At 37.8% G+C, this 15,380-nt stretch overlaps 1 protein-coding gene across 2 annotated transcripts in view; it reads left to right on the top strand.

The window, feature by feature from the left end:
• ERICH3 (glutamate-rich 3) overlaps positions 1-15,380 on the top strand; it is a 109,230-nt gene that overhangs the window by 54,279 nt on the left and 39,571 nt on the right. For both annotated transcript variants that reach the window (XM_005871917.2, XM_005871918.2), the window contains 3 exons: positions 1,040-1,220; positions 9,908-10,094; positions 14,607-14,896. In XM_005871917.2, the coding sequence (XP_005871979.1) occupies positions 1,040-1,220; positions 9,908-10,094; positions 14,607-14,896 (658 nt within the window). The remainder of the gene's footprint in view (positions 1-1,039; positions 1,221-9,907; positions 10,095-14,606; positions 14,897-15,380) is intronic.

Below are 15,380 nucleotides of genomic sequence, written 5' to 3'. Positions count from 1 at the left end.
GGGTTTGTTTAGCTTCTATAATTGAAACATTGTTGCTGTCCTGCTCGCTCCAGCTCTGAGGCCCCGCTCCAGCTCTGAGGCAGCTGCCTGCTGAAAGCAGGTATCTGGGTTTGTTTAGCTTCTATAATTGAAACATTGTTGCTTCCGGAGCTCAGAGCTGGGCCACGGCAGGCGGGGAACCTTGGCTTCCTCCATCACTGGAGCAAGCAAGCCTCCTGTTCGCTTCAGCTGCGTGGCTGCCGACCGCCATCTTTGTTGGCAGTTAATTTGCATATCCTGCTGATTAGCCAATGGGAAGCGTAGCAGAGGTATGGTCAATTACCATGTTTGTCTATTATTAGATAGGATTTAAATTGGTCAATGACAGAGAATATCAGATATGAGCTTTATGAGGTGGTCTTTTGTTGTTGGGTATATGTGATACTTAAAATAATATTAATAATGTTGATTTTCATTGAATTGAATGCCTCCTGTGAAACTGGATAATCACAGGCACATAACATACATTGTTGTTAATCCTCTGAGTGACCACAGAAGGATTCAAATGTGTGCATCGGAATAAACTCAGGTGTCATTGCTGGAGTGTTAAGCGCTCAATTACTAAACCAATTATTAAATCACAATCACAATTGTTAAGTCATTTCAAATTAGAACAAAATTACGTCACCAAAATTTAATTAATTTGATTTGTTGTTGTTGTTATTTTTTGAGAACCAGCTCAAAGAGTGAAGAGCAGTTTCCCGTTAGCATCCTTGACATTATGGTTGTATGCAAAACACATGCACGTACAATAAAAGTGACAAATTTTGTACAAGTCTTAGCATTTAATTAAAAATACAAAGCCAAAATGTATATAACTATTAGAAAGATATATGTTGTAATGGGCTTCACTTTTTGAGCTCTGTGAAGATTGATGTTTTATGAAGGTTTTGTTGCTAGGTACCTAAAAATAGACTTTTCTATTCTTCATATTACAATGTCATTGCACTCTGTTAGAGGGTAAGTAGTTAACAAGCCCCCCTTTTTAAATTTATTCTAGGATTCAAGAAGGATTAATAAAACACCACTGCATAGTAATGCAGTTATTACAATGATCTATTTGGGGAAGACTGTGCACTTACGTTATAATTACCCAGAATTCCAGGATGAAATACAAGTTTATCAACAACACTGTGGTGGAGAAAACCTTTGTGTCTACAGAGGCAAACTACTTGAAAAAGGTACACATACAATGTGAATTCTTTTTGAGTACTTGAAGTTAATGTTATAGATAAACTATTGTTGATATCAGAATGACTTCACTTTCTCTATGAAATTATGCATAGTCAGGGACTTATAAAACAGCTGCCTCAAAGTGAATCTGGATTTACTGCTCTGTGATTAAAACTGGAGCAGCAATTACTCTGACAGATTGTGAAAGAAAGAACTTGAAGTTATTTAACCCAGTAACAGATTAATTTGGGGGATAGAGATATATGATCATTAAAATGTTGCACAAATAAACTGTCGCCAAATTACAAGTTAATTATTTGGCTTGCCACAATGAACTACATCATACATTATTCTAAGAGAAAAATACAAGATTGGCAATTTGTTCCTTAGAAGTATGTTGAGATAAAATTACAAACCCAATAAACTTTAGGGGAAATCACACCTAAATAACATGGTGCAGAATTTAGACAAATGCATTTAATACATTTTCACTTTCATTTGATCATAAATCCATGTTTGTTAGTGTAGGGGAGGAAAAAAATTTCTTCTACACTTTTAAGTTCTAGCTGGAATAAGAATTAAATTGATGTGAGCTGGATTAACAGGGGGAAATAACCAAATTCAGTTATGTACGTAGAGGGTGGAGGGGTTTCTAAAAGAATGTGGGGCCCAGAGACAAATTGGGCAATTGAGGCTTATGTGCCTTTCTAAGGAGAAGGGGTTGGAGTCTAGGGCTGCAAAGGGTAGGAAGGCAATTCACATGGAGTTGGAAAAGCAAAGGTTCAGTAAACAAATTAAAAAATGTTTGCTGGGCCATGCAGAGACAAGAGGGAACGGAAGGAACTTTGATCTTGAGGCTCTGCTGAGTCTTCCGACCACACCTAGTTCATATTGTATTACAGTGACCCATGGCGACAGCGCCCTTTCTGGAACAGGCCCTCTACCTGGATTGCTTTAGGCAGGAAGGGAGAAGGTCTAAGGTTCTTCCTGAGTGTTTCCTTTCTTAAAAAAAATCAACTTGAAATAATCAATAACCCGCTCTGGCCAATGTGGTTTGATTGAGCGCCGTCCCATGTATGGAAAAATCGCCAGTTGGATTCCCAGTCAGGGTACATCCCCAGGTAGCCAACCCATGTTTCTCTCTCTCTCCCTCCCTCTCCCTTTCTCTCTCTCTCAAGTCAATAAAAACATATTTTAAAAAATACTTTTAAAATAATCGATATTCCCGGAAGACATATTTTGGTGGCATAGGCTAATTTTTATATTGCATATAGAGTTTCACATATTTGACTGAAGTGGTTTTTGTCTACTTAGTCTGTGGGCCAGCAGTTAAAAGGAAGAGTTGTTACAGGGTTGTGCTACTTGTGATTTCCTTGCTTGAGAGACTCTATAGGAAGTAATGGAGTTTTCACTAATTAAGATAAATATTTATATGTGAGTAATCTTGATACAGACTTAGGGGTTAAGGGAGGAGTTGGAGGCAAGCATGGAGTTGTTACTTTTGGCTTTTCTGTTTTCCCTCATCAAGAAAACAGTGATATGACTTTAAAAAAATTCAAGTACTTAAAGAGAAACTATCCATATTTAGGGATTAAATGTTAAAACTTTCCAACGTAAGAAAGGGCAAACACTTGAATGTTAATTTTAATTTCAAGTAAAATACATTATGTTTTACTTTATAAAAATATTTTTTACTTTATAAAAATATGTATAATTTATAAAAATAATGTTTAATAATGCTGGAAATATTTTACCCCATTTTATATACTTGGCTGAAATATAATTTACTTTTGTCTCATTTTTGTAGCATTTGAGAGTTTCTTCCTTCCATTTTGTAGATGAGGAAAATGAGAGGAGTCCGGAGGTCCAGGCTTCCCAAGGTCACACATGCAGCTGTGGGCAGGGTCAAGAGCAGATGCGGCTCCTGACTAGGTGCAGGACCTTTGATTAGTACCATCTAGCTCCAGTTCGCTATTCTCAGTAGCAAAGAGCTTCCTACATTCTCATCATACAATGGGTATAATGAGAGTGGCATAGATACATGCGCTCATTTTTTAAAAGTGTAACTTTCAACTATTAATTTAGAAGAATTGCTGAAATTAGCTGTGGTCTAAAATTGGAATTAACATAATGAAACTCTTCCTGGGTCTTAGATTACTCTTTATTCAAGAAAATGCATATATAATGTCTGTTTGACTGCTGGAAAGCATGGCACACACAAATGAAAACAAAACAAAACAAAACACAACACAGTAAGACTTAGCTGAATGAATTTCTGGGAGAGGATATGCGCTCTGTGATTAGTGTGCCAAGCCAAAGGTTACTAGGGAGTGTTACCTGGTTACGCGTTATTTTGCATACATACTGGTCCTGGGACCGTCTTTTTGTTGTCATCGGACAGTCTTGAATTATAGGATGCGATGGGGACATAAGTAATTGAATCCCATCCACACAATAATTTTGTCTCAGCTTGTTCTTGATTGCCAGGAAAGTAATTATTCAAAATTGAAAAGTGCCGTGGCTCAGAGTTGACTTGTGGTTCAGCAATCTTAGCAATTTAGCTGAACTGAAAAGAATCTGCCCTTTTTAAAAATCAAAGCTGTGTAAGACTCAATGAAATGTGAATAGGTTTTGAGAAGATTTCTGTTAGGAAAAAAAAAACACATTTAATGTTATGCTTGGAGCAGAAAACTCATTAAAAATGTGGCATTCATTAACTTGTCTCGCTTTTGGATGAGAAATAACAATAAAATTAATTATTTAATAGTGTGGCAAGTGCATCTTTTATTCCCATAGTAGTTCCATGAAGTCTTGCGGTTTGATTTTAGACGTCAAGCCACACATTGATTGTTTATTCTGTACACCGAGGAAGACACTGAACATTTCTACAACTTGTGGAGAATGCAGTTCTTCACAGGCCTTTTGATTTGCCACGTGCATCGTGCATCCTTAAACAAGGCAAACCTTAGCCTCCTGGGTTCATGTGGATACAAAGAACAAAGTAACTGTTTTCTGACCCTCTTATAATCTCTTCCTTTTGGCCCGATTATCTCTCATTTCCAAACCTGATTCTGTTGTAACTATTTGTGCATTCCGAAGTACTCCCCCTGCCCCCCAATTCATTCTCTGGTCTTTTTGTGTGATATTTCCTTTGTCTGCAATAGAACAATGGATTTGAAATTCAAAATAGGATTTTAAATTTAAATCTTCCCCATCTTTTAAGATTCAGAATAAGGCTGTGAAGCTTTCTCAGTTGACTCTGTTATTCATCTCTCTTGATGGCAATGGCTCTTATTCTATACTTAAAACCAAAGCATTTCATTGTACTGAGACTTATATTAATTGTGTTTTTTTATTTCTCTTTTTCCGTTATCATATATTGAGGGGGTTTTTGTTTAAAAAAATAGCTTTAGTGAGTTGTAATTTACATTCTGTAACATTCACTCATCCTAAGTGTACAATTTACTAATACTTGGGAATTTTCTAGCATTGTGCAACCATTATCTATCACAAAGCAGTTTTAGAACATCTCCATCAGTTCTAAAAGCTTCCTTGTGCCCATTGGCAGTTAATTCCCATTTTCATAGCCAGTCCCAGGCAACCTCTGCAGATTTGCCTTTTATGGATATTTCTTATATATGAAATTATACAATAGGCAGTATTTTGTGTCTCGCTTCTTTCACTTAGCATAATGCTTTTGAGAGTCATCCGTTTGTAGCATCTATCAATAGCTTCTCTGATCTTATATCACTGAATACGTAGTTATCTATCTCCAGGTGATGGATATTTGGATTGTTTCCACTTTTAGGACTTTTATAAATCATGCTGTTACAAATATACAAGTTTTTATATAGACATCTGTTTTCATTTCTCTTGAGTAGATCCTAGGAGTGGGTTTGATAGCTTTTACCCCCCTTAGTATGGGTCATACTTTCCTGTTTCTTCACATGTTTTTGGATTTCTTGATGAAAACAGAACATTTTAAATTACGTAGCAGTGGTTCTCAACCTTCTGGCTCTTTAAATACAGTTCCTCATGTTGTGACCCAACATAAAATTATTTTCGTTGCTACTTCATAACTGTAATGTTGCTACTGTTAGGAATCGTAATGTAAATATCTGATATGCAGGATGGTCTTAGGCGACCCCTGTGAAAGGGTCGTTCGACTGCCAAAGGGGTCGCGACCCACAGGTTGAGAACCACTGTATTAGAGCAACTGTGTTTTCTGGATTTTGTATTTCTCTTTTGAAGATTATTGTTCTTGCTGTTTGTTGTTGCTGTTTGTTTAGTAATTTACCTGGACCAATTCTGTGAAATTCATTTTCTCTCTCCTTGGTATACAGCTGGTGAAGTCTCTACTCATAATTTTTTAAATTCTATTTTTCAGTTTTCAGGCTAGTTTCTTAAGGTTGTCTCAGTGTCTTCATAGTTTAGTGATCATCTAGTGATTTATCAAAGGCCGTGTTCAAAACTTTGAGCCAGTGAAGTCTCCACCTTGTGCAAGTAGATGTTTGTAGGTTTATTAGTTTCCTGAACTGGTGTAAAAAATGTCCCCTAAGTTGGTGGCTTAAAACAATAGAAATGTATTCTCTCACAGTTTTGGAGGCCAGAGCCTAAAACCAAGGTGTTAGCAGGTTCGTGTTCCCTCTAAATTTTAGTAAAAGCTCTAGGGGAAAATCCTTCCTTGTCTCTTCTAACTTTTGGTGATTCCTGCAATACTTGGCATGCTTTGGCTTATAGCTTCATCACTCCAATCCCTTCTCTGTCTTCACATGTCATACTTCTCTGTATGTTTTTGTGTGTGGCCTTTCCTCTTCTAATAAGGACATAGGTCATTGGAATGAGGACAAAATTCAGGGTGATCTCATCTTGATCCTTCACTAATTATATCTGCAAAGACCCCAGTTTCCAAATCGACTCACATTCTGAGATCTAGGAGGTCATGAATTTTTCGAGGGCAATGTCCATCCTCCTATAGTGGATTCAAGAGTATAGGCCGGGGGGGTGGGGTGGTAAGAGATCAACCAAGCGGGGGTTGGGGGGGGTGGGGAGAGGTCAATGGGTGAAAAAGGAGACATATGTAATACTATATGTAATATTTTAAACAATAAAGAACTAAAAAACAAAAAAGAATAAAGAGATGTTAGTTGACATTCCAAAACAAAAAAACAAACAAACAAACAAAAAGTACATTCAAAGTTCAGGCAGTTTTCAGGTCTGCTCCTACTCTGATTTTCCACCAGGCTCTCTTGTGTTTCCTTTATTCATGGATACAAACTCCCAGTTGGCTAGGGATGTATGAATAGGTTGAGCCTACTCCAACCCATGCCACTTCCAGCTAGCCGAGGATGTGTATAAAGCTTACTAAATGTGAGGGAGGGGACAATTTCTCCCTTCCCTTCTTTGGTTCTTTGGGCTGGTCAAATAATTAAAATAACATAAGGTAGATTAACAGGATAAAATCTAACACATACATTCAGGAATTCTGCACAGACATAAGAGATTCCAAAGATAGTAAGGCAAGATAAGGTGTATATGTCATTCTGGACTAAGGAGATGGAGGAGACGTCTGGAATTTCAAAGGGAAGTCACAGGTAGATGAAAAGAGTTAATTTTTGGTAGATAAATGTTTGTGGGCCATGCAGAAACAATGGGACAGAGAGAAAACTTTAATCAAATGGGCCTTGTGAGCTTCATCCCTGTCTGTTATATCTAGTTTGTATTAAACTATAGTTATGTATGATGATAGTTTCCTTATTGAGCAGGTCCTCAAAACGTCTTTTAGGCAGTTAGGAGGAATGTGAAAGGTTCTTTCCGAGTCTTTTGTTTCCTGAAAATAATCCCTATGCCACAGAGACACATTTTGGGGTGGCAAATTTTGCTCCCCTACAAATGCATCTATGATTGCCTTTTTACCTATATCCCATGGTTGAATTTCCAGCTAGCCCACTGGCCTGTTGCTTGCCCTAATTAGAACTACAGTTTCAGGCTAGCAAACCCTCTGTCTATGTTAGCTTGCCTCTGAGATTGCTACCTATTAGTGGAAAAGCGACTGGCCAAGGTTATTTTGCCTTCTGTTCCAAATCAAGTGAGCTCCCACTGACATTGAAGCTGCTGGTTATTTATGGCCTGCCCTACCTGTTAGAACTGCAGTGATGAAACAGTGGCAGGTGAGAGGCATGCGAGCAGCCCCAGGCAAGGATGCCTCAGCTCTCCACTCTTCTTACCAAAAGTTCAGTAAGTTTTCACGAATAACTGCTGCTCAGTTTAAGCCTTTGGTACATTTTCAGAGACACCATTTTAAGAGGAGAGGATTTGGTGAGCACATTTCAGAAGTCTGATATATTAATGTTGTCTCTCCTACTAAATTATAATTTCTTGAAGGAGGAGACCACATTTGATGTTTTTTCAGTATTTTTGTTTCTTCTCAGTTCAGTGGTTCTCAACCTTCCTAATGCCTCGACCCTTTAATACAGTTCCTCATGTTGTGGTGACCCCCAATTTCATTGTTACAAATTGAACATAATTAAAGCATAGTGATTAATCACAAAAACAATATGTAATTATATATGTGTTTTCCAATGGTCTTAGGCGACCCCTGTGAAAGGGTCGTTCGACCCCCAAAGGGGTCGCAACCCACAGGTTGAGAACCGCTGCCTTAGTGCCTAAAATAGTGCTACCCATTGTCAGTCAACAATGAATAACCACATTTTATAAATATTACAGAATGCTTTCCAATATTGCACTGTATATAACCTTTAAGATTGCTCTGTGAAGTGGGTAGACTGGGTCGCCCCCTCCACTTCACTCCCTCACCCACTCCTCCTGCCTTCTCCATTTCATAGATGAGGATTCTGAAATGGTCTATCTTCCTTCCACGACTCCAGGTAGAAACCATCAAGTCAGGGCTGGGAAGTGACGCTAAGGTTTAAAATATAAAATTATAATATAAGTAACAAGGGAATAAAGGCAGAGGGTGTCAATTCTTGTTCAGCGTGCTTGGGGAAAAAAGAAAAAAAGGCATGGAATACTAGGTGGATGTGCTCTCCAGTCACACGAGTACCAAGTGGCAGAGGAGTCACATCTGGAAGTTGGTGTCCTGTGCCCATTCTCAGCACTTCCTTGGGTGCACTCTCTTCTTGGGCTGGGCACTGCGGGTGTCATGAGTCACATGAATGCCCCATTCAAGTTTCTGTAATGAAATCTTTCTAGTCACCACTAAGGAGTCCAAAAACCATAAAGACAATTGGATTTTAAAATCTATTGCATCTTAGTTTCTCCTTTCACATCACAAACACTAATGTACAAATGACAAAATTACTTTCTCAATAAGTCAATTCTTTAAAAGCTTTGCAGTTCGACTCTGCTAGATTTATTTATCATCTGATTTATATTTCTTTTTACAGGCATGCTGTGCTATAAATGTAGTATTTTTAGGTGACTGTGAAAGAATTAGGTTAAAATAAGAACTCAATATTTATCGGGGGCCTCGTATGCCATAGTCCTGGGATTGGGGGAAACAAAGATGATTATGACCAATTTCAGCTCTCATGGATTTCATAAACATGCAGGGCAGCAAACCTCTAGGTCGGGGTTCTCAAAGTGTGATCTCTGGACCAACAGCATAAGCCTCACCTGGCAACTTGATAGAAATGCAAATTCTTGAGCCCTACTGAATCAGAAACTGTGAGGTGAGGCCCAGCAATCTGTGTCTTAATAAACTCTCTGGGTGATTCTGATGTATACGGAAGTTTGAGAACTGCTGGTGTAGGCATATTTTAATATATTGCAATAAATGCAACCATAGGAAATGTGTACATAGCAGAGATGCAAAAAAAATCTTAAGTCTATTATTAGTAGAAGTGAAGGGCCTAGGGAGGCTTCTTTTGTAGGAAGTAGAAGTGTCAGGAGTAGCAGGTTTCTGAGCTGCTCTGCAGAATATGGTATCTCAGATGTAGGGCTTAGTAACTTTAGGGTGAGACCTTTTCAAAGAGCCTTATAAAGACTTGGAAACATTAAAACTGATCAATTACAAGCAGTGGCTTTTAATTTATTGGTGGGACTTTTGAGTGGTTCGGGGGGAGCAAAAAGGGGTCTCAAATTCAGATAGAATTGAGAATGGACTGGAGATAGAATAAGTTTGCCTCATATGTATGAATTAGGATGTTTCAAGTCACAACGAAAAATACACTTTTTATTTAAAAGTATTACTGAGTTCACACTAGCCCTTTGTCATGTACTTTTTCACTAGGTAACAGTGAAATAGAGGCATGGGATCTAGAGAGATGTTTAGATTCAAATGCTAACGTTCCCACTTACTGAATGATTTGGGGTAAATTACTGAACTTCTCTGAGCCTTCATGTCTGCATCTAGAAACTAGTGATAATAATATTCCCACCTCATGTGATTGGTGAGAAATAGCACACTCAAGATAATCCGGATAATGCCTGGGCATAGTAAGTGCCATACAGTGATAGGTATTATGATGTTTTTAAAAATCACTTTTATAAAGGCTTGGGGTACTTTTTAATAGATGAAGATAATAGAACGTATTTTTTCATGATAGAAAAGTGTCCCCAAATTAAAAGGTGATCTAGACCATAGCATTGTACGTATCTAATAGAAAAATGTGATTTAGAACATGTTAGTCCAAAATCAGTTGCTTTCACTAATTTCTTTCCTTTTTAATTGCAGAGACCTTTCAGTTTATTTCCAAAAGGCACCATGGTTTCCCCTTCAGTCTCACCTTTTTCCTGAACGGGATGCAGGTGAACAGGCTGAGCTCCTGCTGTGAATATAAGCATCGGAAAGGTTCCAGACTTGGAGGCAAAGGAAGCTACTTTGGGTTCGTGTGTGTGGAGAGATCATCGCCTTGCTACAAGTACGGAGACAGATGTCTTTGGGGAAAGGGCACGTTTTGCTACACTGTCTTATGCTTTTACCGATACATTTCTCTGCACAATTTGTTGAGAAATATATCAGTGCAAACGAGCCTAAAATACCTAAGTTAAAGGTGGTTTAACTGTGTGTTGTACTAGACATTATAGAATATAAATTAGACTTCCAGATGTGTGACGGGGATAAAAGCTGGTGGTGTTTTAAATCCTGCAACCCTCTCTATCTGATCCTTTCCATATCATGCTTTCAGCTGTTTCTGAAGTGAAAGAGAGAGGCTTTTTCTTTTCTTTTTTCCCCCCTTCTTTTTCTCATTCCTCTTAGTAACTGGTTTTGGGCTGAGCCCCAAAGCATGTGCAAGCATCTGGCTTCTATGGTTGATTATTGTAGGTTATGCATTGTAGAGCTGTGACTACATTATCGTGTGGCCCAAATATCATTCTTATGCCCCTCGATTTAATCTCAGAAAATGCATAATAAAAGGTCAGTTTTGATTGTTGTTTATCCATGTTTGTATTGAATATTCTGTTTGAAATTGTGAGACTTGTTTGCAACCTTTCTAGTCTTAGGCCAAGCTTAGAAAGCAGCAGTGAACCAAGCAAAGTACCCCTCCCCCCATGGAGCCCATTCTAATGGGGGAAGGACAAATAACATCCCAATAAATAAATTAATATATACCATATGGCAATAAGTGGTGGTGGTGGGGACAAAGGTCAGGGGGGAGGATTATTTTATATATGACGGTCAGGAAAGGCCTCTCTGAAGGGGCCAGAGAGACAGGGGGGCCAAGTCATTGGAGTCCGAAGATCAAAACAGGGGCTTTGACTTTCATTCTGAGAATGATGTAAAGCTTCAGTGACAAGTTTTGGGCAATGACCTGTCACGATTTGACAGTAGCTCCTATGGCAAAAATAAACTAGGGAGGTTGAGGGAAGGGTGGAAACTACTCAACCCAGAGGAGGATGGTAGAAAGGTAAGTGATTGAGTCCTAAGTGTGTTTTGAAGATAAAGTTTACAGAACTTATTGATGGATTGAATATGGGACATGAGATTAAAGAGCAAAGTCAATGATGATTGAAAAGGTTTTGGCTTGAACAACTGGAAAGATGTCCAGTTCACTATTCTATGTGTGAGGGGGAGGGGGAGAAACACGTTTGAAAGTGGAATGAAGGGGTTTTGGTTTGGGGCAAATTAAGTTTAGGACATTTATTGGTTCCAACAAGATGTCCAAGCTAGAAATATGAATTTGAAAATGGTTTGCATATAAATGACATTTAAATCATAAGGTGAGATGAGATTGCTTAAGAATGGAATGCAAATAGAGAAGATACCTGAGTAATGAGCTCCAGGTCACTCCAGTTCAAAAATGAGAGCAAAAGGCCTAAGAAGGAAAGCCAGTAATAGAAAGGAACTTAGAGAGAGTGATGTCCTAGAAATGAACAAAATATTTGAAAAGAAAGGTATGACCAACAGCCCTGAATGTGTGGATAGATGAAGTAAATGGAGAGTGAGGATTGAGCATGATCTGGTAAAGTGTTGGTTATTGTTGATCTTGGGACAAGTTACAGTGGAGGGTAGGAATGCAAGTTTGATTGGAGTGAGTTTAAGACATAATTGGAAAAGAGCTAAGGCCAGAGAGTATAGAGCAGTGATGGCGAACCTTTTGAGCTCGGCGTGTCAGCATTTTGAAAAACCCTAACTTAACTCTGGTGCCGTGTCACATATAGAAATTTTTTGATATTTGCAACCATAGTAAAACAAAGACTTATATTTTTGATATTTATTTTATATATTTAAATGCCATTTAACAAAGAAAAATCAACCAAAAAAATGAGTTTGTGTGTCACCTCTGACACGCGTGTCATAGGTTCGCCATCACTGGTATAGATACTGCAGACTTCCAGTGAAAATTGAGAACTACCCCTAAGGAGACTGATTCACTTATAATATTGTATAATCTTTGTTTTTTTATTGTCACATTCATAATAATAATTTTAGTTATTTTCAGGGCTGTTCAATTTCTTAAAAATGAAATTAATTTTAGTTCATTTTAAAAGTAATGGTTGCTGGAACTTTTGATAAAATAAAACAGTAGGTAATTTGAATACCAACATTGATTAGGAATTACCTGCGTAAGGTTCGAGGAAACAAGAAAAGCTCAGCAGTGGATACTTACAAAGTGTGGAGTTTAAACAGTTGTATTTATCCCACAATCGTGGGAACTGTTCAAAAAGACGTGATAGTTATTTTCAGTTATTAGAGCAAAACACAGGAAGAAGGATTGCCTAACCAAATAGAATGCAGACAGCTTTGAGTTTAGTAATCAACACCTCAAATTATACTCAGAAGTCAACTAGGTAGTCAGTGACGAGGAAAGCACAGATGTTACTCACTTTGTTTGTCCAATCCCCTTAAGCAGATGGGCAATAAAAAGTCTGTGCATGCAGTAGGGAGGCAAAAAAGAGTCACAACATAAACTTAAAGTAATAGCATAGCAGAGGCTCCAAATCAATGGATTTGGTGTTGCCGTGGATAAGGGAAGAACAGCTTGGACAGAAGGCAATGCAGGTAATCATATTCTGTGAAGATTCATGACACCTTTATTTTAAGGAAAGTAATGTGCTAAGTACATCATCATTGAAGTCAAGTATTTATCATGCTTAATATGGGTGAGGTAAGTGTATTCTTATCTCATTTTTTTTACAGCCTGATAGTTATTTTGAGTGCAGAGCCTTTTAGTTTTATTTTATGGGGAGATATTCAAAAGATGAGTAACATAACTAAGTTTCCATATTTGCTTGTTGGGAGAATTAATTCTTATGCTATTCCTAGACTGGAGATGGCTGAAATTCAGTGAATCTTGAGTTTAAGAAATTGTCATTGGATTTGATTCACCTTGAGGCAATTTTCAAATTTTACATATTATTTCTAGTCTTCCTGGACTGACAAGTCTTGACTGCATTCTGATCTTTTTTTACCTGCTCACTCTATTTGATTCAGTTCCCTGATAGCCATGTAACCTGTAGATAAAGGGACGTGTGTATTTCTAGAGAAGGACTGATAAGTGCCAACTGACAAGTCTTGACTGCATTCTGATCTTTTTTTACCTACTCACTCTATTTGATTCAGTTCCCTGATAGGCATGTAACCTGTAGATAAAGGGAACGTGTGTATTTCTAGAGAAGGACTGATAAGTGCCAGCCCCCTTTCCCAGGTCACGGATTGTCTTTAGAGTTTGGTGAAAACTTCTCCAGATTCTGCTAATTTCTGGTGGGGAGTGTGAATTCCCTGGTGGTAAACCCAGCAGCGTAATATTTGTCTGTGTAGCTAGTCATCTGCGAGGACTATACCTGTAACCTAGCGATATTTTTGTACTTCAGTGTGAGGTCATGGGGTTTAACAGTCCTGAGCTGGAATCCAGCTCCATCACTCACCTGCAGGGTGAGCTTGGGCATTTCATGGAACCCTTGAAGCCTCAAATTCCTCATTGAAAAGTAGTGATGATAGTTCCCGATTTATTGGTCTGTGGTGTAACAAACCTGGTAAAATAATGCATATATAGGGCACATAGCAAAGAGCTTGGCACAGAGGGAGTGCTCTGTAATATTATTATGATAACCATCATGTTATTAATGTATATGTTATTATTATTAGAATTTTTATTTTGACATTAACTTGAGAGATAGAAAAAAAGCTATGGAAGACTTTATTCATGTGACTTGTTGTAACTGATTTAAAAATTATTTTTAATATCTTAATGCATGCAGATTACCTGCTTGGTTCACCAGATTTGACTTTGAATGACTTTATGACCTCTACAAACTATTGCCATCTTTAAAGAACAAAGCTTATATCCAGTAAAAGTCACCAAGGATTATGGTTCAGGTTTCAAAAAGCAATTTTAAATGCAATAATGACATTTCTATTAAAATAAGCAGGAAGGTTCCTGAGATGTTTATTTAAAGGGCACAGCAACATGTGACTGTATGTTTCTTAAAAAAATCAATCATATTTATTCAGAGTCAACCTGGTATGTAAGTCTTTTGTTGTTGTGTTATTCGAATAATAAATTATCGTGGACTGAATGGCATCTTTCTTTTTCTGAATATTTTTTATCTCAGCTTTCCTGTGCTTGCAAACCTGGATGTTCTTTTATCACATAAGTATCATATAAGGACTTGAATTATATACCATATGACTCTGTTATAAGACCAAAATATGTTTTAAGGCACTAATTTTAGTTTAGGACTAAAGTTCTTTTGTTGTTTTCTTGTTTATTATTGTGGGTAAAGTTATTAAGAATTTTTTGTGTTTTTATGAGATTTTAATATTAATAAAAAGAAAAGAATTTACTTTAGTTAACTACTGGTATGTACCTTGATAAAAAATTTCTTATAACATTTCTTATAAGAATAAGAGGTACGTGATTTAAAAGCTTTGCAGTTCCACTCTGCTATGCATAAAAGTTAATAAACATCCTATGTTAATATTTTCATAGGTGCATTATTGCAATGGGCCTTGACAAAAAACCAACTTCGCCAAAACCTAGGAAACAAAAAAGTCTTGAGAAAAGAGAGGAACCAAAGGGCGAGGGGAAACTGAGGAAGGATAGAGCATACATGGTCCCAAGAAGGAATGAGATGGAGGGGAGCAAAACCTCTTCAGTCTTTTTTTCAGCCGACGAAGAAAAAACAGGGGTTGAAGATGTAAGAACTGCTGTAGAAGAAATGGAACGTAAAGGAAAACAACATGTTTGGGAAGATGACCAGGAAAATATATTTAAATACGGTAAGATAACAGGTGACACAGGGTTCTGTTGTTGTTACTGAGGTTGTTCTTTTGCTTAAGTCTTTAAAATGTGATTATCGAAATTTGCAAAATTATTTATTAAATGTTGTCACTGTTCTGGCATTTAGGTGATCCTATTACACGTGAGGACTCCCTGACCACCTTCCTCCACTGTTTTGCGTGGAGCTCGTGTCACCTACCTTAGAGGAGGGCAGGCCGAACTCTGCAGGGCCTGAAGTTGCTTGAGGAAGAGAGGAGAGGAAGGGGAGTTTAGGGCTGCTGCGTACATGAACTAGAGGCTAGGGGGCTATTCACTTCTGTAGAGAGAGACATTCTAACCAAACAGAATTTTGCCTATTTGTTTTTTAGTATTTGGGTGTTTTTTTTGTTAATCCTTACCCGAGGATATTTTTCCATTGATTATTTTTAGAGACAGGTGAAAGGGAAAAAGGCGCAAAGGAAGGGAGGGGGAGAGAGAGACAGA

The sequence above is a fragment of the Myotis brandtii genome, unplaced genomic scaffold (assembly GCF_000412655.1).
Source record: "Myotis brandtii unplaced genomic scaffold, ASM41265v1 scaffold36, whole genome shotgun sequence".
In the NCBI taxonomy this organism is placed as follows: Eukaryota; Metazoa; Chordata; class Mammalia; order Chiroptera; family Vespertilionidae; genus Myotis; species Myotis brandtii.
This window is presented reverse-complemented; position numbering and strand designations above follow the sequence as displayed.